Genomic DNA, 27,944 nt, shown 5'->3' on the forward strand with positions numbered 1-27,944 from the left:
TAAATATTGTGCAGTATGAGATAGAGTACTGGTCTGAATTTTCTTTCTTATGATGGCTGTTGCTATTCCTGGAGTTTCTAATTGCCTTTACTTTTTCTTTACTCTTGGTCTATGATAGTATTTTCATGTTCAGAGGGAGGACTGCTGCTGTTTGTTGTTTGTTCACTCCTCAAGTGATCCATCACGGGTATTCTGTCCTTTCTCCTTCCCAGAGACCTCATTTCTGAGACTTCCTGACATCCTTCTTTCTGGACTTGTATTCCCTTAGCTTGAATCACCTGAGCATTACCTGAAATACATGGCCCAGCATGACGAAGAGAGGTAACTAGGTGTTATGACACAGCAGCCTAACTTCTGAAAGGTTCCACAAAGTCTCAGAAACCCAAGAGCCCCCTTCGTCCCTCAGGGCTGAATCAAGCCTTCCCCCAACCATGGCTCCATCTACACCCCGTTACCTGTTCCGTACAGCATAGTCTCCTTCCCTCAGCTAACCCATTATATTCCCTGCAGTAGGTTGTTGATGAGGGCTGTACACATAATTCCCAGTCAGACAACCCTCTCTGAGCCTCATGGTCAATCTACGGCACTTTCTTGTCTTTTATCGTGGGTTGGTTCAGCCTTCAACTTTCATACCAAGTCACGTGTCTTCAGCTTTGCAAGTAACCACCCCACTTCCTCCCATCCTTCCAGTTTTCTTCCTTTTCTTGAGCAGTGTGTTCAAAGATAACTCGCAGCATCACCTGTACAGAATTATCTGACGTGTTGGCTAAAAATGTTCCTCCTGATCCCTACCCCAGACTTGTTGAGTCAGAGTCTCTGGAAGTGGGCATGGGGATCTATACCTTTAATGAGATGCCCCGGTGGTTTTCATGTGCGCTGAAGTTCAAGGCTGATTGCTGATACACAGTCCGTCATCTACCCTCTCCTCATGCCCCAGGTAGGGAAGCCTGGCCTGGCTTTCCTGCCCTAGAACCATCTGCCTCATAATTTCTTTCCCTTTTTAAAAACGTTCTTCAAGATCATTAAAAAAGTAATTTTGTTCGTTGCAATTATATTAATCTCTAAAGCTACATTGAGATCTTATCATGTGCCAGGCACCATAACATTATAGACATTCTCTCTTGGATCCAGAGGTTGTATGGGCCGAGAAACTGCCTTTCCTGCCTGCCTTCCCCGTGGGGGGCCTGAAAACCACCTTCCCCACCCCCCACCCCTATCTCTTTGCCTCTTGGATCCTGCCTCTGTGCATTTCCTGTCCTTTTCTTTGGAAAAAACAAGCGAAAACTATGGTCCAAAGGAGATTGTAATAGGTGTTACACTTACCACGGGTTCGCTGGTCAGGTAGGCTTGAGATAAATACGACTAAATAGGAGTTACAGAAATTCTCAGAGGCTTTGAATGTTCGTGTCCACTGTTAAATTCTGAAAAGGGAGCTATCATGAGCTCCGTAATAAGGTTTTTCTTTTCTAGCAGAGAGGAACACTGAGCTCTTGTCCAGGTGGATTCTCATCCACTGACCTCACATCCCCCCCCCCACACACAGACATCACATGCACATGTGCACACACATGCAAACACACACACCTTGCTAGTGCTCCACCGAACATGCTCCCAGAAACGCCACCAGAGTTTCTGAATTCATGAGACCCTAATGAAGAAAGAGGAGAGTCCAGGAAGGGTCTATAGGTAGAAGAAGAAGGCATTTCTGGGCCAGAGGGAAAAGAGAAAGAAGGGTCCCTCTAATAGACAGTCTTTCGGCAAATGGTCCGCTCAGCCAACGGACAATCCCCAGGACAGGCTAAATCTGTCCTTGGATATTTGCTTGTAATTAGGCCATGACAAGTCCGGTAATAACATAAGAAATTGCAACCCTGGCATGTACAGCTCAAACAGAGGACAGTGGGGACTACGGCAACCTGCCGAATGTGAGCTCTTGCTATCAGAGATGGCCCTGCTGTGCCCAGCCACGGTAAAAGAGCGAGGTCTTGTCCAAACTACTCTGTTTTCAAAAGAGTCCAGAAATCCAGATTTGTGTATTGTTTGTAAATGTTGGCAATGCATTCAGAAATCTTTTAACAAACATTCTGTGGGCCAAACTAAATACATCTGTGGGCAGAGAGTGACCTCTGAATTAGACCGTTTGGCTATTTCGGTTGTACAAACACTACTCTACATTTAATGCAGCTGGGTCAGGCCTGAGGGCATTGTGGTTTGCTGGAAAGATCATATTTACAGGCAGACAGACTTGGCCTGGCTCTGCCACTTGCGAGCTACGTGACTGTGGGCACATCACTTGAGCCTGATAAAACCAGCCTCACATGGTTGTTAAGGAATAAACAGGGGAATGCAAAAAAACAATGTGATTGGCTGTTCTTAGTTTTCATTTTATTTGCTTTGTTTTAACTTTCCTTTGCAGAAGTTATCTCTGTCTTGTCCATGGTCATTCTGAGAGGAGGGGGAAGGTCTAGTTCCAGGACTAGACCCCGCAGTCTAAGAGTGAGGAAGCAGTAAACTCGTGCATGGTCTTTGGAGCTAGACAACCTGAGTTCAAATCCCAGTATCATCGCTAACTAGTACTGTGACTTTAGGCAAGCTACTTAACCGTTTAAGGCCCAGTTTTCTCATCAAGGACAATGTGAAAAAGAAAGCCTGCCTCTCTGGTGGTTGAAATGCCAGGTGCCTGATACATGGTAGGAACCCAGTAAAGATCAGGGCTCAGCCCAGCTCATATCCATCCTTCGATTATTCACACAATGAGCATAGGTGAGTGACAACACAAAAATGGGGTTACAACAAGGCATGACCCACTGTCCTTGTTCCCACAGGGCTGACAGTGCTTGAGGGTGTGTCTGAGGGGAGTGAAGGCCCCGATGGGAGAGCAAGGTGACTCGAGTTTCTGGAAGTCCTTCAATAAGACGAAAGCTAACCAGGTCACATCTGGACTTGCAAGTCTGAGATTAGATAGGAGGCGGCAAAGGAAACTGGCTTCACCATCTCGCCAGGAGCAGGCAGGTCTTTTGATTGGTTAGAAAGAAAAGTGAATGAGGAGGAAACTCTTGAGTCTGCTGATGGGGCCATCACGGCCACCGGGCATCCCACCAGCCTGTCGCAGGCAGGCTGCCCAGAGCAGCAGCAGCACCACCCTCCTCCCCACTCAAAGCCCCCCGGAGACTGTAGCAGCACCTTCTAGATGCAATGGTTCTCAACCTCCGCTGCAAACTGGGTTCACCCGGGGAGCTTTAACAGCTACTGAGGCAAAGAAAAGAAAAATACTGAGATTCAAGCCCACCGCCACGTCCTGAGGCATGATGTGGGCAGCAGAAGTTTATAAAGCTCCCCGGGTTCCACTGCGGTTCCCTTGTGCAGCTTGTGGTGAGAAGCGAAGGACTCCAGGCACCCGTACTGACCTCTCCCTCCTAAGTCTCCATGCAGGGGCTCAGAGCTGTGGGCTTAGCCCTCTCCCTTCTTGCCCCCTTCTCCCACACACAAATGCACACGCGCGTACACACACACACACACACACACACACACACACACACACACCATCCTGGAGCGGGGGCGCGGGCAGGGGTGACTCAGAATGCAATGAGGAGAGACTCACCCAGCACTTCCTCTGCTCTTTCTCCTGCTACTTCCCCTCTTCCACTGGGGTCTGGTGGGAGGACATGGGCTGTGGTCAGATCCCCCGGTTTGGGTCCCAGCTCTATCATTAGCCAGTTTCATAACCTTGAACAAATGAGTCCTTTAACCTCTCTGAACTTTCCTGTCCACCAAATGGGGAAAATAAAACTGTCCCCGTGAAGCGACCGGGAGGACTGAATGAAATAACATATCCGATAGTGCCTGGCACAAGATCAGAGGGTCAATAAATAGCGTCCTTCCTTTCTGCACCAGCCCAATAACCACCCCCAGGAAAAACAGTAGCCGCAGCAGCAACATTCACACAGAGATTCTGCTTCCCGCTCTGGTCACCTGGGACCGGTAACTTCACCTTGCTGCGACTCCGTTTTGCTGTATGGAAAATGAAGGTGACAATGTGATAGTGTTTCCTTACGGAGTGAAATACGTAACAAGCATGATACGGAGGAGAGCCAGTGCCCAATCACAGAGACAGTGCTTACAAAACCTTCCTGCCTGCTCGATATCAGGGTTATTATTATTAATAACCACCCTTAGGCAAACCCAGGGGACAGGACAGAATTATTGGTAGACTGCAGATTCCAGATGCTCCTCCTCCGGCAACACTCTTGCCACCCAGAGGCTCTCTGCCTGTATTCCACAAGCTGTTCTCAAGAGAGAACGTGATATCAGGGGTGACGTCTGGCCCAGCAGCCCCCAAACTTGCCCTGGAGCTCCGGGCTGGCATAACCAACTCCACATGGCCACTCGGATGTCAGCCCAGCATCTCACGCCTAATGAAGGACACTGGAGTCTACCTACCCCAAACCCTGCTCCTGCTAGGAGGAGAGAGCATCTCCCTCCTTCCAGGACTCGGGTCTCAGGACTAGGAGTCATTCTTGATCCCTCTCCTCTCCCCGCTCCATCAGCAAGTCCTGGCAGCTCCTTCCAAATCTGTCTAGAAGCTGTACCATTCTCCTCTTGGCTCTGGGCCTCGCCCTCTCGCCTGGGTTCCTGGGTGGCCCTGGTGCTAGCCTTGACCTCTTCAGTCTCCTCTCAGCTCAGCACCATGAGTGTCCTTGTAAGCATAGTTCACTCACCCACTCAGCTGTCGCTTATCCAGCACCCCCTGTGTGCCAGGCATGGCTCCAGGCTCTCACAGCTTTGCCCTCTCCTCTGAGCCTAGGAGGAAGCCTCCTCTGACCTCCTCTCCTTCTCCCCCCAACACCTGGCCCCCTGTCCCTCCCAGGCCTCTCCCACCTCAGGCCTTTACACCTAAGGTGGCCTCCTCCCCACCTGGAAGTTTCCTCCCTGGGGCACGGGCACTTCCTCGCCTCCTCCAGGCCTGTGCAGCAGCGGCATGGCCTCAGCGAGGCCTTCCCTGCCCACCTTACTTGAGTTTGCAACTGCCCTCCACTCCCAGCTCCGCCTCCCTGTCCCCCTTTTCTCCCAGACACCTGTCACCATCTACTGTCACCGTCAACATCAACACCAGCACTACAGGATCTGTCTTTCCTCTGCCACCCCCCACCACATTGTAAGCTCTTTGGGGGCATGGCTTTTGTCTATTCCATCCACTGTTCAATCCCCAGCACTAGAAGCCTCCATAAATGTGCACTGAGTGAATGGAGCGTTTGTTTCCGGGTGTCCTGGCTTGTTTTACATGCCTGCCTCCCTCAGACCCATGAGTCCCAGCGGCAGGTGTTTGGCGGTACCAGGCTTTGTGCCAGGTGCTGGGGACGCTACAGGGAGCAGGCCACCTGGGTCCCCACCTGTGGGATGCTGTATCCTTTCGCCCAGTGCTCAGCCCACAGAGACTGGCGCGGATGTCACTGGGTGGGTTCTGGCTGCCGCTGTAGAGGAATTTCCGCCCTCCCTGTGCCGAAGTCCCACCCAAGGCCCGTCCCTCCGCTGTGCCCAGCCCTCTCTGCCTCCCTGCATTTGCCCCTGCAGCACCACCCCTCTCGCGTGTTGGGAGACAACCCCAGGGTTGGGGTGTGGTCCAGGGTGGGAGGCTGCCGCGAGTCAGCCCTGCTCCGCCGGGGGACCGCGCCCGCTGGGCCTGACCCGCCGCCGCCTGTGTTGGCAGAGGTGGTCGGCGTGGGCTGCGTCCTAGACGGGGTGCGCTACAACAACGGCCAGTCCTTCCAGCCCAACTGCAAGTACAACTGCACGTGCATCGACGGCGCGGTGGGCTGCACGCCGCTGTGCCTCCGTGCGCGCCCCCCGCGCCTCTGGTGCCGCCACCCGCGGAAGGTGAGCGTGCCCGGACGCTGCTGCGAGCAGTGGGTGTGCGACGACGACGCCAGGAGGCCGCGCAAGACCATGCCACGTGACACCTTCGGTGGGTGTTGGCCTGGGTGGGCCGTGGGCGGGCCCTGAGGGCAGCTTGCAGACCTCCTGGAGCTCCGACCACCCGGGAATGATTCATGCCTGGGTGTCATTCCCCAGTCCACCACTTACTAGCTGTGTGACCTTGGGAAAGTCACATTTCCCCTGGGACCCTATTTCCCCATCTGTAAAATGGAAATAATATCTTCTGTCCTGTCTGTCTCATAGGCAACTCTGAGTATAAAACAGAGTGCGTTCTAAAGAACAAAGCCCTACACATGCAGCCATTATTATCCTACTAAGGAGTTTAGGGATGTGGTGGGGAAGGAGGAAAGGTGGGTGTGTGGGAACTTGGGGAGGGGAGGTGTGAGCAAGAGTAGAGATGTCTTTTTGTCTCATTTCTTCTTACTGGAGCCTAGCCCAGTGCCAGACACTTAGCAGGTACCCAATCATTGTTTGTCATATTGGTGGATAGATGGATGGATGGATGGATGGATGGATGGATGAACAACAGACTGATGGATAGATCAGCTAATGAGGATTTGAACTAGGGCAGTGGGAGTAGAGAGGTGAGGAAGAGGCAGATGAAAGGGGCATTGCTTGAGTAAGACTGAAGGTCTTGGTGTCAATCCAATGCCTGGGGTGAAGGAGGAAGAGGAGTAGAGGAGGACTCCCAGGACTCCTCATTGCCTAGACTAGAATACAAGAGAGGGAGCACGTACAGAGTGAAGCAGACCTGCTTTGTTTGCGACAGGGTTAGTTAGAGACCCCCTGCCTGTGGGAGGATGAAGAGGAGTGTCCGGTGGGGGCAGGAAGCCATCTGCTTGGAGCTGCTGACAGTGGTGTTACTGGGATGGCCTGGGGCCAAGTTCTGGGGAGGCTGACGTTTGAAGGGTGGACAGGAGATGGGATGGGAGGAGACAGAGAGGAGGATCGAGATGTGAGAGGAAAACCAGGAGCAGACAGCGGATGAGGACATTTCAAGAGAAATGTCTGCTAGGAGAGCGGACAGGAAGAAGTGAAGAAATGGCAATAGAGCTTGGGAGTTCTAAAAATATGGGGTAATTTTCCAAAAATTGTAAGAGCATTAGATTGCTCAGGGGCTGTGTAGGGCAGGATTTCTCAACCTTGGCCCTGGCAATGTCTTGGGCCAGACATGTCTTCATGGCGGGCCTGTCCTATGCACTGGAGAATGCTTAGCATCATCCCTGGCCTCTCCCTACCAGATGCCAGTAGCACCCCTCCCTCGAGTTGTGACAACTAATGACATCTCCAGACACTGCCAGCTGGAACAGCAGTGCTGTGTGGATGGGAGGAGTCCCAGGGTAGCTGTCCCCCCACTGTCTCCTCAGGAGGACCACACAAGGGTCACCAGGGGAGCAGGGAGGCAGAAGCTGTCTGCTCATTGTGTGTGGCCCAGTGACCCCGTTCTGACCTGGCACACACAGAGCCCCTGCCTAGATGAGTGACCCAGAAACCAAAGCCCTTTTATCCTCCTAGGCGGATCGCTCCTGGCTGCCTCCCAAGACGCTCCCAGGCCCAGCCCCTCCTCTGTCCTTGGATGCTTCCCTTTCTTTCCTCTGTTTCTCACCCTCTCCCTCTTAAACTCAGACATTCCTGCATTCATTCGTCAATGTTCGCTGCACCCTATCAGCTGGGAGGGCTGAGTGTAAGGCCCTGACTTTCTCTCTCTCGCTCTCCTTCTGGTCGAGCTAGATCTCTCCTCTCTCACCTGTGTTTCTCTCTCTTCCTTTCTCTTTCCCGACCTGCTCCATGCTTTTATTACTTTTCTCACCATCTCTCTGTTCATTCTACCCCTCCTCCTCTCCTTCTCTCTCCCTCTCTCTTTTCTCTGTCTTTCCATCCCTCCCCCCTGCATGTTCCTGCCTCTCTGGCTTCCTGTGGGTCTGGTGGGACCGGCCCGCTCTGCGGCTCTTCCTCTCGTGCGTCTTGTTCTGTCTTTCCGGGGGCAGTTCTCTGTCTTGTGGCTCTTTACTTGCCTCCATCTCTAGCTCACCACCATTTTCCATTTTGCAGGCAGTGAGTGAGCACCTGCCACGTTGCAGACGCTGGGGATACGTGTATTCATAGAGCCACCCAGCAGTGGGTGGTTGAGTTGGTGGCCACAGTCAAGTGACCATACACTGACCGAGAGTTAGCTTTCTAAGGGCCAGGGACAACCTGGCTGCTTTCACAGGTGTGAAGTCATCTTGCCTAACCGCAGCCCTGGGAGACACATGCTGTTGGCAACCCCATTTGCAGGTGGGGAACCTGAGGCGTGGGGTTGAGCCAGCTTTTTGGAAGTTACATAGCTAGTAAGCGGCAGTGCTATCAGAGAACCCTGGTAATTTGACTCTGGAGCCCGTATGTTCTTGTAACCAGCATGCTCTCGGCATTACTGAGACGAAATGTTAGGTATTAGGACGTAGGTACTCACCTTTGAACTCCCCTCAAATAAACTTAATCTCTGCAGAGGCAGGGACAGGGACAATGTTTTTTTTTTTTTTTTTTTTTCCACTTGCTCTCTCATCCAGGCTAGAACTCCTAGGCTCAAGGGATCCTTCCACTTCAGCCTTCTGAGTAGCTGGGTTTGTACCAAGCTCAACAATGTCTTTTTACCTCCTATTCTCAGTACTTAACAAGATACATAATCAGTCAAAATCCAGACCTTTTTATTGTCCTGCCAGCCCACTGGAAGATATTAACTGTTTCAGTGAGGAGGCAGGCCCACAGTGGGTTACCTGAGATCACACAGCTTGTAGGTGATAGAGTGGAATTTGAACTTGTGTCCACCTGTCTCTAAAGATGGTTTTCCTTCCAAGCTTCCATGCTGCTTCTCTTGATTAGAGAAATAGAAGGACCTGAAAATACATTCTCTGCTCCCTGGTTATAAGCCAACTTGTCCTCCTGTGGGGAAGGACACCCAAACACTCTCTCTCTCTCTCTCTCTCTCTCTCTCTGAGTTTTGGGGACCCCAAACCTTGGTGCAGTGACATGAGGGTCTGGGGCTGGTAGAGGCTGGAAACTCATGGGGAATCTGGTGCCACACCCAGCAGCTGCGGACGAGGTGGAGCCGTGGCACAGGAACTGTATAGCCTACACGAGCCCCTGGAGCCCCTGTTCCACCACCTGTGGCCTGGGGGTCTCCACGCGGATCTCCAACGTCAACGCCCGGTGCCAGCCTGAGCAGGAGAGCCGCCTGTGCGACCTGCGGCCGTGCGAGGTGGACATGCGGCCTCTCATCAAGGTGGGTCCAGGGCAGCGGCAGGCATCTTGGACTTAACAAGCAGGCAAACCTGGCTTTGGGTCTGGCTCCTGAACGTTCTCGTGGACACCTTTTATAAAATGGGAATAATTAAGCCCCCCGGGTGGGTTTGGTGTAAGAGTTCTTTGGGATGATGTGTGTTACTAGGCTGAATTCCACTCACTGGAAGCTCTGGTGGTTACTATATTATTAGAATCAAGCTCACTCTGGAGAGATGTCGGGGACCCTCAGAAGCACTCTTCTGTAGTGATTCCGAGAGACCCTCACCAATTCCCATCCTGCTTGCCCACTCCCGCCTGCACCAACACATAGTTATATGGGGACCACTGGATGGGGCTCGGGACCCTGGAGTCCAAGGCCTGTCTGCATTAATAGTGTGTGACTGTGACCAATCTCCTCCCGTCTCTGAGCCCCAGGCCCCAGGTCTTAGACACAGATCTTATTTACGTAACTCAAGCCCTCCTCACTCATGCCTTAAGACTGGTCAGCCTGTTGCCAAATCAAAACCAAAGCGAAACAAAACAAATCTCAGCACTGATTCCATTTTTGGAGCTCCGGTGGAATGCTGAGGAGAAGGTTGCCCAGGAGACAAGATAATCTAGCTCCTGTGGTTCTCTTCTGACATCCAGCATGGCTGCTTATCCCCTGGCAGCTTCTCCCATCATCTCTGTGTCGGTCACCCGGATCCACCCTTCCTCTTCCTTCTCCCTCTTCTCCTCTTCTCTCTTCTTCCTGCTCTCCAATTGTTTTTCTCTGTCCTGCTAGCCTTTGCATTCTCTGAGCTTGGCATACAGTAGGCACTCAGTAGACATCGCTCGACTGAAAACATAAGTGGAAAAGGTACCAGCAGCAGGAGAAATGGGAGAATGGTCCCGAGCTAGGTGAGATGAGTCTATCTGCCACAAAGCTAATGCAAGTTCCTTGTTGTAGGCTCAGAATTTCCTCCCGATTTCATGTCCATAATTATGTGTCCTAAAAGGGTTGCCCAATTGTATAAGCTTCATGCCCCCAGAGAGCCTGCATCTAGCATAATGCGAGGATAAAGTAGACCCCAAGAATTCTTAATCCAACAAGTTTGGTAAGTGGCTACTATGTAGCAGGCACAGAATAAGACTGTAGAGACACAAAAAGGGCACCAAGTCTGAGGGGCTCATAGCCCAATGGAAGGATGGAGCGTCCTTTAAAGGATGTCGATCCAGTAGAGTAAGTTGCATGGTAAGACTGTGTGAGAGACCGTGGGAGGCCGAGGACGGGGAGATGAGGGTAAAGTGTGTCCCCTGACCATGGAGTTCTGATGCTGACTCTGCGACTAACTAGCCAGGGAGCTTGGTTGACTGAAGGAGTTAAAAAGGCTTCCCGTGTTGGTGAAACTGTGACGAATTGGGCATTGGCAAGGCAGATATGCAGGACAGAAGAGAAATCGCAGGCCATGGATACAACCCAAGCGAGGTAATTTCCTCGTGGTCCTCAGTTCCCCTTTGTGTAATCTCGCTGGCTCTCACTCTATTTGCTAATGCCCTTCCTTGCTTGAACATGCTGTGGTTCTGAAAGTAAGGTGGAGTGCTCCTGTGACATGTCAGAAGGTAAAAACCAAGGGCTTGGAGGGAAGAAGGTGGTTGTTCTTCCTCTGAACATCCCCACTGACAGTGCCTTTCCTGTCTCTCAGGCTGAGAAGAAGTGCTTGGCTGTGTACCAGCCAGAGGCGCCCATGAACTTCACCCTCGCGGGCTGCGTCAGCACACGCTCCTACCGACCCAAGTACTGTGGGGTCTGCATGGACAACAGGTGCTGCATCCCATACAAGTCCAAGACCATCGACGTCTCCTTCCAGTGTCCCGATGGGCCTGGCTTCTCCCGCCAGGTCCTGTGGATTAATGCCTGCTTCTGCAACCTGAGCTGTAGGAATCCCAATGACATCTTTGCTGACTTGGAATCCTACCCTGACTTCTCAGAAATTGCCGATTAGGCAGGTACAAATCTTGGGCCCTGGGCCTGGCTGGATGCCTGCAAAGGTGCCAGCCCTCTGTGGCTGTACCTTTGCACCATTGAGTCTTATTTTATCCACTTCCCATTCACTCAGTTACCCTGTTCAGGTCCCTTGGAATCCTGTCCTGTCCCTGACTACCCAAACGGCCCATGATGGTGCTGCTCAGGCCCACAGTATGGTCTCTTCCTTGGCAGCATCGGCGTTCACTACAAAGAAAACACCTGTCTCTAGCCTTTCTGGACAGGACCCAGGCCTGATCCAGCCTGTCCAAGTCACCGAAGTTCTGCTGGATCTTGCCTAAGTTCCAAGGAATGGAATCTAATAGATAGCCAGTACCCTAACTCCCTCTTTTTTTATTATTATTATTATTTCAGCATATTATGGGGGTACAGATATTTAGGTTACGTATGTTGCCCTTGTGCCCCCTCCCGCCCCAACTCCCTCTTTATATCCCAGGCTGCAAGACTGTCTGGGTCCCTTCCAAAGGATAGATGGGATTTAGAACAGTAGACTAATCTATTATTTGGACCCTGCCAAGTGGCACCTTAATGGACAGTTCTGACCTCAGCATACCAGAACTATCTCTGATTCCAACAATGTGTACTCCCCGAGGTCACCAAACACTTGCCAAGTAAAGTGAATGGCTGTTTGGTTTTGATTTTTAATAGCAAGTGGTATCTGGGTATTGTTGAGGTTAAGTTTCTTTTAACCCCTACACTGTGAAGGGTATAGATTAAGTTCATCCCAGTCAGAAATTCAATTTGATAAACGTTCTTGTTGATGGGAAAAGCCCCCAGTTACTGCTCCAGGACAGGGCAAGGCCATCCCACTTCAGAAGGAGCCCTTGACCTGAGCACTGGACTGCTGCTGACTGCCAGGGCTTCGGGCGGTCGGCCAGGCTCTTGCCTGCATCCTCACCTTCTCCCTGCCTGGGGCTCATGGGAATTGGCGGAGCCCCTGGATTTGCATCTCTGGTCCCTGAGAGTGGTGCCCTGGAACATTCCTCTGTTCTTATGGAGCCTCGAGAGCCCCAGATGCAGACCAGGCCAGACCTTCCTGAAATGACCAAGACAGTTCCAGGTCAGGTGTGATCATACCAAGAAGTGGGCCCACTCTGCATCCGCCCGGCCTGGCCTCTCAAGCTGGAGGCTCTGGGACTCCAAGAGTTCCTGTGCCCAGGACACATCTCTTTCTGCCTCAGCAACCCACCTTTCAGCCTTCGTGTCTGTGACCAAAACGGCCCAGTTTTCTGGTGTGAAGACAGGGGTTTACCAGTTGTTTAGAAACAGAAATACTTAACAAGGGTTAAAAGCCAAAAGGAGTTGAAGCTAAAAAGAAGAAAAGGTTGTTATTCATGGAAACGAGGCTATTATTTATTTTATTAGTAAAATATAATATTTACTGTTATAATTCTTTAATTTAGCACCTTTTATATGCCAGACATTGTTCTCAGTGCTTTACATACATTAGCTCATTGAATCTTTGCAACGATGTTGAGAAATTCCCATTATTATTTCTGTTCTTACAAATGTGAAACGGAAGCTCAGAGAGGTAAGAGAACTTGACCTGAGTCAGCCAGCTGGTAAATGGGGAAGCTGGGATTCAAACCCAAGTTGGACAGACTTCATCATTTGCATTTTCCTTCTCTTTATAGAGCTTCCAAATATGTCAGAATAGGAAAACATATTGGAATAAGTGACTTCCTGCTATCCCTTTTCCCTCATCATTCTTTCTAGCCCCCTTCCCAAGAGAAGAGTATCTGATTGTCTGATAATTTAGTTACCTAAGCATAAAAAAAAAAAAATGAGATAGACAAAAGTCCATGCATCCTCTATAGGTCATCCTCTCCTTCAAATCAGAACCAGCATTAGTACTTGGAGTGAATTGCTCCGATGTGCTTAGGCGTGGAAGAGGGAGGGAGACCTGAATTCACCAAACTAATTCTTGCTAAATCTTATTGCAAGCATTTGGGGAGCCCTTCACACAGGCCAGGTCTCCTGCTTTAGTGCTATATCTCATTTAATCCTCATAGCAAACCTACAGAATATGGTGTTATCATCATTTAAAGACAGCTGGGTCTCTGAGAGGTTGAATAATTTGCTCAGGGTCTTACCAGCTAGTGAAGAGCAGACCAGGACCGAAAACCGGGATCGTCTGACACCTGAGCCATCTCTCCTGACACTAAGCCTAGTTATCCTGCCCCTAACATCCAAAGGTATGACCTTTATGAGAGGTGCTTTACTGACGATAGCTGCAATTTTAACTTTGAAAGTGATTCGGAGAGTGATCAAAGAAAATAGATTCAAATGATAGGATTGTGTACAGCCTCGCTAGCATCGTGCTGTGTATCCGTAGGGATATCGCGGGCAAGTAAACTAGCCCGTGACTATTATGTTGAGTTATGTCACTGCTTTTTGCAGACTTGTCTTGATGCAAAGTGACCATGACGATAATAACCCCACATAGCTGGGAATCATAAATGGTCCTAACGGTCAGCTGCAAATCTCTGCACATATATATGTGTTTGTGTGTATATATGTATGTATAGATCTATTTTCAAACTGTGATTTAATATTTAAATATTCCTACTGCCATTTTTGTGACTTAAAAAATATATACCAAGAAATGTCTTAGAATTTCCCAGTAGAGGAAAAATAGCACTTGGGCAATCTGTCATGTTTTACAAGTCCTCATTTTTCTCATGATTTGTGTAGCGTGGAGCATGTTTGCTCAAAGTAAAGGGTTTTCACTGCTTAAATTCTCTGTTTACAGCTTTTCTCCTTAAAGTAATAAATCACCAGCAAAGTCATTTACTGAGTTCGGTGGCTCTTCCTGTGTATTCAGTTGTTATGAGAAAATGATGGAACATTGTGTGTGTTTGATAAATGTCCAGATGGTGGAAATGAGGTCCCAGATATTTTATATATGGAAACAAAAATGGCTTAAAAGTTTGGAGATGGACTTAGAAACATGAATTCCAGAATTCAGAGAAGACTAGAGCAGCCAGTGTATCCAGGCTGGAAGACAAGTGATGTAAATATAGAATGGATTTTAAGCATTTCATTCACTTATTTATTTAATACCTTTCCATATCCCCAGCTAGACTGTGGGTACCTTGGGGTCAGGGGATATCACTGCATCCTCTGAGCCTAGCTCAGAAACAGGCACACGTCAGGGACTGGGGCAGTAAGGGCTGGCTGCATGGACAGAGCATCTATTGCCGACTGCTGTAGGAACCAAGACGAGTAAAAAGAAATGTAAGAGAGACCGCACAGCACAATGGAAACAGCTGTGACTTTGGAGATCAAGTGGATCTTGGTACACTTTATTTCCTACTGAAATTTCTCACTTAACCCATCTAAGCCTCAGTTTCCTCAGCTGTGAAATATAGTACCTACCTCTCATTTGGATGCATATTACATGCAAAATTTTAAGACAGAGCTTAGAACATAGGAAGCACTTAATAAACACATCTATTACTAGCTGAGTCTCGGTTTCCTCATAAACTGGGGGTAATCAACAAGGCCATAGTAAGAATTAGCATCAATATGTGTGTCTGCATATTTAACTTATTTAGCCCTTATTTAAAATAGCAAATATAAGGAAAAAGTATTGCCAATATTCAGTTGAATGCTGCTTTACTTTAATCATAGGCTTTTTCTCTTCCTAATTTTTTGATTTTTTTTGTTTTCCTTTTATGCTGTAACTTGATTTAAAACTCAGATTCTTTAAGGTAGGGAGAACATGTTAAACCTTTCTGTGTTTCTCAGCACAGCACATAACACATGCTCAGCTGTATGTACAGACGCAGATGAAGTGAGTGACTCTTTTGAAACCCCCTGGCCAAATCCCCTTCATCCACTACCCCTTGAAACACATGAAGCTTTTATAAGTAAAGTCAAGAGGAGACTCAATTCCAAATAAAGAAAAAAAGAAAGTAATTGTCACATGAATTGTTTCCAAGAACACTCCTAGCCTGAAGCATATTGTTTTCAAAATTTGAAGTTAGATCGTGACGTCCTGTGGATGCCTCAGATTAAGATGAATGTGTAGACTTTGGGAACATTTCTGAGGATATCAGGTCGCCGCAGTTTTGGGAAAATGGGATTTGGAGGGAATGGCCAGAGTATTTTACTATAAAGCACTTTATTATAGAAAGCATACAGCAGAGAAGCCAATGTTCTCCATCATCTCCACTGAAGCAATGAAAATGCAAAGGTATCCTCTGTTTCAGAGGTCCAAGTTCTAGTTGAATCTGGGTTCTTTCTAAATGTATGACTGAACAAAAATGACTTGTAAGGAGATGAATAAACTGGCATAAAGCCCACGCACTGTTTCATACATTATATTCTGTAAAGCCTTTCTTCAGATCTCTACTCTAAACCTCACTGCTCTTGTTTTTCACACAATGTGGATTTCTTACTTCAATCCATAAAAAGGGAAAGGAAGCTGCTAGAAGCAGGCTTACTGATGGCAATGAGAAAACGTCAGCCTGCCTGCAAAGGGGGTAAAAAAATTTAAAAACCAGATAAGAGATATCACAAAAGCAGGTCACCCAAGTCTGAGTGGGACTGTTTAATGGAGAGACAAACAGCCCCCACAGTTAATTAAAACCTTGTGGGCATCCACGGTCTTCGTTGGTCCTGGGAACTAACTCATGTTCTACAATCTCCAGGCTTCAGTAGGTGGTAGCATGAGTCAGGTGCTCAGTGAACTGTTTTAAAAGGCAGCAAGGCATAAAATCCATTTTAGAAATGGCTGGACAAGCCTTTTAGTCTCTCTGAGCCTTGGTTTTATCTATGAAGCAAGGATGACTCCTCCCCACAAAGAATAAAAAGAAGAAAGACACTACGATGTGCACTAAGTATTGCTATGATTAGGGGAAGTGTGCATCTGTTTATTTAACACAATCCTCCTGTTATGTGTTTGGCAGTGCGCTGGCCCTGGAGGTAAGAGAAGTAGAGAATCGCTAGTTTGGGAAGGAAGGGACACACACGGTGGGTGATGTGCATGGCAAATGCTAGATGTACCCTTTCTGCCGGGGAGCATTCAGGAAAAGCTTCTCGAAGCAGGGATGAGGAAGGGCATGTTCTGCCACCGTGAGGCTGGCTGTCAATGGATTTAATTGTGCAAAGGATATTCCAATTCACCCAGCACAGCCACGTCAGTTACCCAGTCCACTTGCTGCATGTATGCGAGGGCAAGGGGGTAGGAGCAATGTGAGCCCAGTCACAGCTGATTGGACAAGGAGCGGACACCTGAGTAAAGCTGGGCCAATTACATTCTTCCCCCTAAGAGACACAAAGACCTTATTGGCTTCAAGTCCAAGAACTGAAAAGCCAGGTAGCCCTTAGGTTAGGGCCATCATTGGATGCTTTAGCATTGCAGAAAAATCTGATCTTGGAAAGAAGGAGGCTGATTTGCTCACTCACCCCCTCCCCAATGCCATCTCCAACCCCACAAGGCCAAGCCTCACCTTCTGTTCTTGGATTCCTCGGGGACACCACTGAAGGGTTTCCACGCAGTCTAAGAAGCCCGAGTCACATACGTAAGCCGATTGGGTTTGGGATACTTCTAGAAACCAATCCGCTGACTCTCACAGTGAGACTGTCTGAGAAGGCGCAAGGACAGATACTGCACGTGCAGATCTCAGCGCACACTTGGCAGATCTCAGCGCACACTTGGCCTCCTGACTGCTGCTGAAACCTGAGGGCAGGGGACGAAACCAAAACAAACAGCTAGGAGACCAGAAATAGATCCCCAGCTGGCAAAACAGCCTCTGGGCACACCAGGTCTGCATAGCATCAGGTGCAAGCAAACACTTGTAAAGTCCCCTCCCTTGAGGAAGCCAGATCGTGCTAGGCCCCACAGGTCTCTGTGCCGCCCCTCACTCCCCAAAGCTGAGAGTAGCAGCCCCTGCAACCACAGTACTCACCCGCCTTATCTTCGTTCCTGACCCCCACACAGGACCCCTAGGCAGGAAAGGCACTCGGGTTTGTTGAGTAAGTGTGAACCAACATGCTCCTCCCTGCCTCTGAAGCAGGGCTTCCTAACCTGGGGTCCCCAGTCCCTCCAGGGATCCATGGGTAGAACTGAGAGGGCCCTATTCTTGGATGGGGGAAATGCATCTCTGTTTTTACTAACCTCTAACTGCAATTTACCGTTTCCTTCTATCTAAATGCAGGCAACAAACCCCAACATCACCAGTTGTAATCGCAGATAACCGTCTTATCACAACTGCGGCAGGTATCTATCTTTGAAATGCAGCAGTGTTGCAACCTGCCTCCATGTTACTGTTGAACTGATTGATAAAGCACGTTACTGTGTCACACAATTGTAACATTTAGATAATTATGCTTCACTCGAAGTAGTTTCTTTTATAATCGTATGCATTTCATTTTACGTGTTCAAAACTCTTCTGAGAGGGGGTCTGAAAGCTTCTCTAACTTACCAAAGGGTCATCCATGACATAAAAAGGCCCCAGGAGCCTGTCTCGGCCTCCGCCTCTGCAGGGCGAAGGCAGAAGTGCAGAGGTGCCACCCCTGCCAGGACCAGCCTCACTTCCTGCCACACACAGCACACACGGTCACCTGCCCAGGTCTACACTGCAGGTTTCTGGTAAAGGCACACACTGTCCAGCCCCCTTGCTGGTGCTCAAGCTGTCCCCAAGCTGGGAACACCTTCTTGCCCTTCTGCGCCGAGTCAAAGCCCCTTCCTTATTCCAAGTCTGTATCCTAAACAGCGGGGCCGAGGACGACAGCACATCCACGTGCTGCGCGGTGATGTGGACTTTGACAGTGTTCACAGCTAATCACGCAGCGCAGAAGAAACCCTTCAGGGTAAGAGAAAAGACACCAACATAAACAACAGCGCGATAGCTGTTTTAGGGGGAGGTGAGGAATGGCCTTGAGTGTGGGCTGCCCTTAGTGACTCGCTTCCGAAGAGTAAGTACGGAAAGGCAGAAAAAGCAACTTGACGGTGGAGAAACCCGGCAAAAACCACCCCAGCCGGGGGATCAGGATTGATCCCATCAGTGCTAATCCATGCTGACAGCATGTGCCCTTGATATGATGTGACAAGAAGGGCACTTCACCTCTCTGGTCTTCCCCCCCAAAAAACCCATAGCTCCAGTTGCACCATAAGAAAAACCACAAACAAATCTCAGCTGAGAAGCTGTCTACAGAATGCCTGAGCAGTGCTTCTCAAAACTGTCAAAAAGCAAGAAAAGTCTGAGAAACCGTTGCAGGCCAGAGGAAGCTAAGGAGACGTGACAACTAAATGTGATGGGGGACCCTGGATGGGATCCTGGGGCAGAGGAAGGACATCAGGGAAAACTAGAGAAATCCCAACACAATCCAGAGCTTAGTTAACAAGAACGCACCAATGTCCTCTTAATTGTGACGGATGTACGTGGTAACGTAAAATGTTAATGCTAGGGGAGCTGAGTGCAGGCTATACGGGAACTCTCTATACTGTCTTTGCGACTCTTCTGTACTCATCTTAAAGAAAAAGTTTAAATAAATTGGGAGGCTATACTAAAACCTGTCTATAATTTTTTATATGTAGAGTAGAAAACAAACATTGCAATGGTTATCACTGGGCAGGAGAAAAGGAATGGACTTTCCACATACTTTTCTGTAATAAAAATAAAATGTAAAAAAGTCAAAATAAAGAGATGTTTCCCTCTAATTATAGGTTGGCAAGCTTTATCCACTTATCCCTACGCTGTCCAAGCTACTGGCACTTAAAATGTGGCTGTCTGGATGTGCTTAGTATATAGAATGTAAAATGTCTGCTTAATAATTTTTGTAGAAGTGGTAATATTTTGGGTATCTTGGGTTAAATGAAATGTATTAAAATTAATTTCAACTGTTTCTACTTTTTTTAAAGTGGCCGCTAGGAAATTCCAAGTAGCCTATGGGGCTGACATTCTATTTCCGCTGGACAGGGCTGCACTAGAGCAGAGTTCCAGGGGTGCGGGGCTGTGGCAGGAGCCCCCGGGTGTCAAGGACAGGCAATCCCCTCCTGAAAGACCCATCCCTGCACCTCGATGATGCACACACGGGCGAGGAAAGAAGACACAAGCCACTGCAAAGTTACAAATTTATTGGTCTGGAAATAAATACAAATATCTCATTAAGAAACTCCTCTGGAAAGACTCGAACACAACAGTTCCCGGTCTGCGTTCAGCCACTCTGGCCCCGATCCTCGACCTTTCTGCACAAGGTCAGGGGGAGCCTCCCAGGTGGTGGGTGGCAGGTAAATGAGTCATTGCCACTCACGCCACCTAGAAGACTCGTCGACTTCCTTCTACTAACTCTAGGGTCCTGGAAACCACCAGGCCCCAGTGGCTGACTCACAATGTTTGATGCACTCTGATCAAACGTCTCAGAAAATCCACGGTTAGCCAGAATGAAAATCACAGGCAGTAGTATAGGAACTTGGCAGCTCCGCTGACACTGCTCAGATAGATCAGTGGTGCCACCGCATTTGGAGTAAGGGGGTTAGGGAGGCAGGAAGAGAGGAAGGCAGGAGAGGGAAGGATAGTCCCATGGAATATATGTTTCCGAATCCTGGCATTTTCTCAGCCACCATTCCCATGTGAATTCCCACCCCCACCCCACAAGAGCAAAAAGTTCTATCTGAAGATCCAGTAATGTTACCAGGTGGGAAACGTTCAGCTAGTAGGTTGAGATTCGGGCCCAGCTGTCAAAGATTGGAAACTGGATTTAACTCAATCACATCAAGATTCCTGGGAAATCACGGAATGGGATCCACGGAAATCACAACTGTACTTGATTCCATCACGAACACAAGGAATCCCTCCCATCTAGGAACGCAAATACCGCCCACCCCAACGCCCTCCCCCCCACCCCCCTGCAAGGAGACTCACACAGCCAGGAGCGGCTGGCCAGAACATTTCCCTCCATTGCAAAGAATGCAACTACAGATCTAAATTATCTTCTCCACGAACAAAAATAATCACACGCTCACGTGTCTGGGGTGGGAGAAGGGTTTGTGGGGGAGAAGCAGAGGGCAGAGCCAAAGCCTTCAGAAACCGTGACACCAGCATTTGCCACAGCGTTCTTTCCATAAAGCCGGAGCTTTGGTTGCCCGCTTTTGCCGCACATTAAAAGGACGCTAGAAAAACAGGCTTGGGTGCGTCGGCGTTCGAAGGTTTATATATGCACCAACTTTAAAAATCGATTTCTTCAAGTCAGCTATATGGATTTGTTTTTTTCCAAATGCCTCTAGCCTCAATATAAAGTCCACCTCTTTTCCCCCACTTCCTGTTTTGCCTATTTAAAAGAGGTGTCCACACGTCACTGCTCTCCCCCCTCCAAATCGGAAAAGGATTTTGTTTCCTGGAACTGGGCAGCTTCTCTGTAGTTGGAGAGGAAACAGGAGGTGGATGGCCGGCCGTCTGACAAAGCGCCCCTCTGAACCAGGATGCTGGGGGCAGCCTGGGCTTGGCTTTGTGAAGTGTTTACCACGATGGTGCTTGTTTTTGGCAGTTTGGTATCTCTGAGGGAGGGTAAGAGAGTGGCAACCGGCCACCGGTTAATGGAACAGGACACCGAGATGCCGCTTTCCTTTGGTCCATTGCCGCCCTGCCCTAATCGGAGAGGGTGCCCGAGACAGACCCAATCTGTCACCACCAGAGCTCACTCTTACAAAATAAGCTTTGGATTAATACCGAGTTAGGCGCAGTGTGGCAGGCAGGGGGCAGGAAGGGGCTGGAGGGGAGGGGGCCGCTACAGAGATCAGAGTCCGGGGTCTGCAGTCTGCACAGGCCGCCTAGCAGGAGACCTCCATGGACTTGGGCCCGGCGCTGTTCCCGGTGGCACCCGAGTTGGGAGTGATGTCCAGGTGGGCCCCCTCGCTGGTGTGGGAGCGGCTGCGGGCTCCCTCACTCGTGTGGGAGCGGCTGCGGGTGCCCTCGCTGGTGTGGGAGCGGCTGCGGGTGCCATCCAGAGAGGTGACGCTGGAGCCGGAGGCCGTGCGGGACCGCATCAGGCGTGTCATGCTGGCGGAGGGCACTGGGGAGACAGGAGACAGCCAGTTAGGGGTGGGGGACTCTACGAGGTGGAGGTGAGGGACCAGAGGCACCTGCCTGGCGCCCGTGGTGCCCTCCCACGTGGCCAGCCCCAGCCAAGCACTCTTCGTGTCCTGTCTTGATCCTGGCAGCGATCCAGCCGCTGGGTAAGCGAAGACACAATCCACGTAAGTGACTTGACCCAGATCCGGGTCTGGAGCCCAGTTCTGCCACTTGCTCAATAGCTGTGTGGCTGTGGGAACGTCCCCCTGAGCCTCCCTGCCTGATGCCCACTACCCCATGCTGTCAGCTGTCACTGGAACAGAGGACACTCCTGCTCAGCCAGGTAATCCCTGCATATCCCACGCGGGGAAAGTGAGGCCACACAGCACGTTTGTGGCAGAGCTGTTAGTCGTCATCCCTTTCTCCAAGAAGTCTGTTAGCGCCAGGCGCCAGCAAGGGCGCTGTCCGTACTTCGCATCTCCTCCAAGACTTGAAATGCCCTTGCGCAGCAGGTGCCGATGGAGTGGAACGAAAAGAAAACAACAACAAGCCTCCCTACCTGTACTGGGTTGAATAGGGTCCCCCCAAAATTCACGTGGACCCGAAACCTCAGAATGTTATCTTATTTGGAAATAGGGTCTTTGCACATATAATTAGTTAAGGATCTGGAGAGGAAATCATCCTGGATTTAGGGTGGGCCCTAAACTCAGTGACAGTGGTGTCCTTATAAAAAGTGCAGAATACACAGGGCCACAGGGGAGAAGCCCACGCAAAGGCAGAGGCAGAGACTCGAGATCCGCCACAGAGGGTCCAGGACTGCGGGGCCGGCAGAAGGTAGGAGGAGGCAGGGAAGGATCCCCCCTAGAGCCTTTGAAGGAAGTATGGCCCAGCTGACAGCTTGATTTCAGGCTTCCAGCTTTCAGAACTATGGGAGAATAAATTTCTGTTGTTTGAAGCCACCCAGTTTGTGGGGATTTGCTAGGGCAGCCCTAGGAAACTCATACCCCATGCAATTGAAGCAGGATCAGTGGGAAGGCCACCCTGAAGGATGGACATCAGAAACAAGGAAGCTGGGACCCACACAAGCACGTAGGGCTTACATTATGCACTTGCTGGACACAGGGGTTGGCCTTTGATGGCAGACACTCACAAACAGAATTAAGAGCTAGTTTTGAATCCAGAAAGAATCAGGGTCAACCCTGCCCCTGTGGCTTACATATTTCTCTGAGCTTCTATTTCTCAACCCCAAATCTGGGCATTCTCCTGGCTGGGATCCCAGGGCCACAGTGAAGGATGTCAGGTACACAAAGCGCTGGCCGTGCTGGACACCCTCGTGTGTAGGAATTCAGCGATGGGTTACTTTCTTTGTCTTTGGTTGATGCCTTTGGGACCACAGCTCTTCCTGCTATTTTCCCTAAGACCTACGGGATGCTTTGGCTTTCTGGAAATAGAAGCTGATTTGGGGCAGGGGGGATAATGAGGCCTAGCTTTTGCTTCCTTTCTCCCCAGAATACACCCTCGAAGCAGAAATCCAAACCCATGTCAGGTCCAAGACAAGCGAGAGCCGTGATTCACGCCCTGCGAGGTAGACCAGGTCTGCGCGGCGGCTTTCTCCTTCTCACTGTTGTCCGCACACTTCCCAGAGGGAAGCCAGGCCAGAGGGCAGGAGACCCACAGGCAGACGCTTTCTGTTGGGATAGGGCATCTTGGGACATGGATCCCATGTGACGCGTGTAAATCATACTTAACCACTCCCCGCCTTGCTAGAACTAAACACGGCTGAGGCCAATCTTAAGACTGCAGTTAGTTTACCAAACTTACTGCTGCTATTTTAAACAAGCCAAGAGTTTAAGGAGAAGACAAAAAAGATTAGAAGTTCAAAACTTCCTACTTAAGAAGGGCACACAAATTTACATACCCACCAACTGTGGCCACTATTCAACAGAGTTTTTAAACTCAATAGCGTCTGTCCTAGTCCTGGAACGTCATTTCTGAGAAGAGGGCTTTATATGTCCAACTAACAAATAAACTATAACCATAAAGCAAGAAGCTAGTTCTTGAATTATGTTTCCACTTATCCTTTAATTTCCAAATTTCATGGTGTAGCAAAGGCATGCTCTGTCTTGAATGTAAGCAACTCAACTCTACCAGCCACTTCATAGAGTTTTACAGTTTTCAGAGAACTTTCAGAGACCGCCCCCCGCAACTCTGCTCCCTGTTTAAACTCTCCACGCCTCAGTTTCATCATTTGTAAAATGAGGGTAACAATCTCTCATAAGACTGTTGTGATGGCTCAATGAGAAAAAAGAAAGGATTTATTAATAATCTTTTATCATTACCACCATCATCATCACCATCACCATCATCACCATCTTTATCATCATCACTGTAAGAAAGCAAGTAATCAAAATTGAAAAGATTTTCATTGTTTCATTGTTTGTCATCTTCTTGGTGCTTAAAGAGATAGTCCTTATCTAAATCCCCAAAAAAACCCTGGTATGAAACAACTTCTGTTTGATGAAGGAGGCAAACTGAGCTACTCTAGTATAAACGAGAGACTAGCACCTCTAGAGTGCCATGCACCTTCCACACGCCTAAATATTTCCTCTTCTGCTCTGCCCAATTTTCGAAAAGCTGGAGCTGGCCAATGCAATACAGAATCTTCATCCAAACCCGGCTCAGGGGACTGCATTTCCGACTCCCACACCCCCCAACGCACTACATGCTGAGCAACCATACTCACTGTAGCCCATGCCCTGCACGAAGTACTTGAAGGCCTCAGCGAGCTTGGCCGGCTGCGAGAGACAAGGAGAGACAGTGCAGTCAGTCACCGGGGCCCGGATCACCCAAGGCCACCAGGAGCTAGGCCCATGGTCAGCTTTATTCATTCACTGGCCCAAGATGGAGGCCATCACTTATTGACAGGACAAAACACAAAAGTAAAAGAAAGACTGGGGGATAATTAGGGGACCACACTAGCTTTGGCCAGAGAGAAAAAGTTCAAGTTCACTTCACAGTTGTAGGAACGCGGACAAGTTACATGACCTGTCTGTGTCAGTTTCCTTGTCTGTAAAACAGGGGCAGAGAGCTACAACTACCGCTGAGTGCTTCTGGGGAGACTACATCAGACAAAGTGATGCGCCCAACTCAGCATCCGGGATATACGTGTAACAGCATCATGTGCCGCTCACTGAGCAAAGGGTTTGGCTGCTCTATTCCATTTACTCCTGACAACCACCTCATGGTTAGTACTATTTTGTACACATTTCACAGATGAACAGAGTTTGGAGAGGTCAGAAGTGCTGGGTCCTGCAGATCCGCCCAGGTTGTCCAGACTCAGAACCCGTGGTCTCGCACCACCAGCCTCGATCGTGGGCTGGCCGGCAGGAAGACAGATGAAGGATGAATAAATGGATGATGAGAAAAAAAGAATGCATAGAAGAAGGAAGGAAGGAAGGAAGGAAGGACAGACTATGGATAGATAAAGAGTAAAAGGGATCAATGGGCAGAAGGAAGGAAAGAGAGCGAGGAAAATGGATAAAAGAAGGAAAAAATGGAAGGAAAAAAGGATCTAAAGAAGAAAGAATGGATGTTGGTTGGACAACCCAATGAACTAATTGATTGATGGCTACCTTAAGTGAAACGAGTAGGACATGCTGAGAGCACACCCAGTTCTACCCGTTACTCTCAAACAATCTAATGTAGACGAGAGGTGTATGCACGAGTATCGAGGGCGTATTTGCAGCTTTACATTAATTCCACCGGGTAAATCCAGTGCCCTGGGCTGCATTCTCCTGTGACAGTGAGAAGTCACTGACAGAGGCAGTGTTGCCCACTGTCCACCTTTCCACAAACAGCCAAATGACATTTACAGGAGAGGCTATGCTTAAATTGCCCTCTGAGACTTGTGTGACAATGGAAAAGGACAAGGGAGTCGGGGCTGCAGATGACAGGGACACCTGTGGTGGTGGAGGGAACCAAGAACATAGGCTTTGGAACGAGAACATCTGGGCCCAAATTCTGCTCCCGTGGGCCACCGTGGGCACTCTCTCTCCTCTTAGCCTCGGTTTCCTCTTCTGTGACACTGGGACAAAATGCTTGATCTTCCGAGGACAGTTGCAAGGATCTAACCACATCAAGGGTGGGAAAATCCTACATAAACACGCAGCCAGTGAGGGCACAATGGGGAGGTGTCTGCACAGGAACCAGTCCTCTGCGGGCTGGTTTCCTGGAAGCCTGCGCTAGCTGAGCCCCAGCCATGGCATTGAAAATTGTTTTGATTACAGCCAGGGTTAGACCTGTTCTTGTTTCAAGTAGAGAAAGGAAGAAAGAAGGAAGAGAGGAGGCAGGGTTTGGAGGAACACAGTGACAAAATATTCACATACTTTGTTATATTTCACATTTCAAGATGGAACACAAAATTCTCATGATATAACATTATTGAGAATATAGATAAAAAGTTCCTTCATTAGGTGGGTGGGTTTATTTACGGGAGGAGAATGGGAGGAGTTAGTTATTGTGCAGCAAACACACAATATTGCTTGATGTTTGTGCACACGCACACACGCGCACAAGCAGACACACATGTACACGTATGCACACAGACAGACATGTGTGCACACATATACGTGCACACATATGTACTTGCACATACATACACCATTTGGTTCAATCTCCTCCCCACCCCTCTGCTCTGGGCTGGAGCTCCCTGGGGGCCCTTCACTCCTGCAGAAGCTGTGGTCTTTGGGGCAGGCACATCGAGACCCTGACTCTCGATGACCAAGCTGTGTCCACTCGGCCTCCATGAAGCCCAGTATCCTCTACTCCACAGGGGTTAGTTTCTGAGGGATCAAGTGAGTCCCTGTGAACAAGTGCCTTTTATAAACAGTAACATGTCCACAATCTGTCATCTGATGTCACAGTGAGGTGGTGAGGGCAAAGGCATCAGCGGGTCACAGCGGCACATGCACTCCACCCAGGGAGATGCGAGAGGTGCTTAACGCGAAAGCTAAGGTGGCACTCACCTGAGAGATCTGTGGGAGGCCGCCGCAGTCCGCCATCTAGGAGGGATAGAAGCTGGTCAGCACCACACACCTCAGCTGAGGCAAGTTCCAAACGGGCGCCCACCTGCCTGCTGCCCTGCCCTGTGGAGGGGCACTGAGCAGACTGTGGGTGGGGGCACCCCGGCCCCACCTCGCAAGGCTGCTACTGCTCTCATTACTATCCTCTAGCATCAGACAGCGTCTCCATGGAAACCACGACTTGTAGTTTACGATGTGCCAGGCACTATGCAAAGCCCTATAGATAATTTCACTCCGCTCCCCAAGAACCGCGGAAGGTAGAAATGTCTCATTTTAGAGGCAGAAACTGGGCCAGAGAGAGCTGGAGGAACTTGCAGGATTCTGGCCCGGCTCTGTCTGACCTGAAAGGACTCTATGTAAGGCCCTTTACAGACATTCCCTGGAAAGATTCCCTTGAAAGGAAACTGTTAGAATGGAGGGAGACTTCCGGCTCAACAGGGCTTCTGATGGGTTACCTTTGTAGACACTGTGTCTTTCAAAGTTCCTATTAAATCACCAACTCTAATTCCATCGCCAGGGAACCGAGGCCAATGTACCCCATGTCTGGATACATTTACATGTGTGCAAATGTATCCAGACATGGGAACAAGCAGGGCCGAGGGCTGAGAGCGCTCAGGCGGCAGGGTAAGGGCGGGCTGCAGGGAAACGGGACCGTGCTGTCCTACAGTGCAGGGACCCTCAAGGCTAGATTCCTGAGCCCCACAAGACCTGACTAACCTGGGGTGGTCCTCGGCTCAATGAGAACACAATGAACAGGATGCTAGAACTTTACCTGCAGGGACGAGTCAGCAAGTGGGCAGTGGACAGAGTCTGTCTAGACTGAGGCTGAAGTAGGTCCCGATCCTGGATCTACCAGCAAATCAGCCACCCGACTTAGGCCACCCGCACTTTGCTATGGGTTGTGGGTTGAATTTTGCCCCCCGCAAAAAGACACGTTGAAGTCCTAATCCCCAGTATCTATGAATGCAACCTTATCTGGAAATACGACCTTTGCAGATGTAACCAAGTGAAGATGAGATCATATTGGATTGGGGGGGCCCTAAATCCAATGACTGATGTCCTTAAAAGAAGAGGGCAGTTTGGACACAGGCACAGAGACACGCAGGGAGAATGCCAGGTGATGGAGCGGGCAGAGGCTGGAGTGATGGAACCACAAGCCAAGGAACACCGAGGGCTGCCAGCAGCTGAGATGTAAGGACGGAGTCCCTCTCCCAGCACCTTCAGAGGAGCACGGCCCTCCCTGCTGACACCGATTTTGGACTTCTGGCTTCCAGACCATGCAGGAATAAATTTCTGTTGTTTTAAGCCACCCAGTCTGGGGCACTTTGTAACGGCAGCCCCAAAGTTCAGCATTATGCAAGGCTGAAGCCCAGCATCTGCTAATCTTGCAATTTCCTGTTGGGGGATCTTGGAAGAAAATGTATGTAAAGAGCCCGATACGGGAGCAGCCTCCCACTCGGTAAGTGTCAGCCCCTCGTGCACTCAAGGGCCTTCTGCTCCTATGGGGGGGTTGAAGGAACAGTGACCCACAGATGCCACCTCCTCAGCCTTCCCCCAGTGCGGGGAAGCTGCCTCATCTCCACACAGGCCCCTCCTGGTCACCTGCCCTCGCAGGGGTAGGGC

The 27,944-nt window shown here is 49.6% G+C and overlaps 2 protein-coding genes across 3 annotated transcripts in view; one reads left to right on the forward strand and one right to left on the reverse strand.

Moving 5' to 3' along the window:
- Window positions 1-11,552, forward strand: part of WISP1 (WNT1 inducible signaling pathway protein 1) — a 28,941-nt gene extending 17,389 nt beyond the window's left edge. Inside the window, exons 3-5 of one of the 2 annotated variants that reach the window (XM_012648028.1) lie at window positions 5,708-5,962; window positions 9,003-9,196; window positions 10,881-11,552. In XM_012648028.1, the coding sequence (XP_012503482.1) occupies window positions 5,708-5,962; window positions 9,003-9,196; window positions 10,881-11,180 (749 nt within the window). In that variant the 3' untranslated portion in view covers window positions 11,181-11,552. The remainder of the gene's footprint in view (window positions 1-5,707; window positions 5,963-9,002; window positions 9,197-10,880) is intronic. The other variant, XM_012648029.1, reaches the window with a different exon arrangement.
- Window positions 11,553-19,290: 7,738 nt separating this feature from the next.
- NDRG1 (N-myc downstream regulated 1) overlaps window positions 19,291-27,944 on the reverse strand; it is a 42,694-nt gene continuing 34,040 nt past the window's right edge. The window contains exons 12-14 of the mRNA XM_012647945.1: window positions 26,265-26,300; window positions 23,984-24,035; window positions 19,291-21,241 (exon numbers count right to left, since the gene is read on the reverse strand). Coding sequence (XP_012503399.1) covers window positions 21,000-21,241; window positions 23,984-24,035; window positions 26,265-26,300 — 330 coding nt within the window. The 3' untranslated portion in view covers window positions 19,291-20,999. The remainder of the gene's footprint in view (window positions 21,242-23,983; window positions 24,036-26,264; window positions 26,301-27,944) is intronic.

Source organism: Propithecus coquereli, unplaced genomic scaffold (genome assembly GCF_000956105.1).
Source record: "Propithecus coquereli isolate 6110/MARCELLA unplaced genomic scaffold, Pcoq_1.0 Scaffold28, whole genome shotgun sequence".
NCBI classification, from domain to species: domain Eukaryota; kingdom Metazoa; phylum Chordata; class Mammalia; order Primates; family Indriidae; genus Propithecus; species Propithecus coquereli.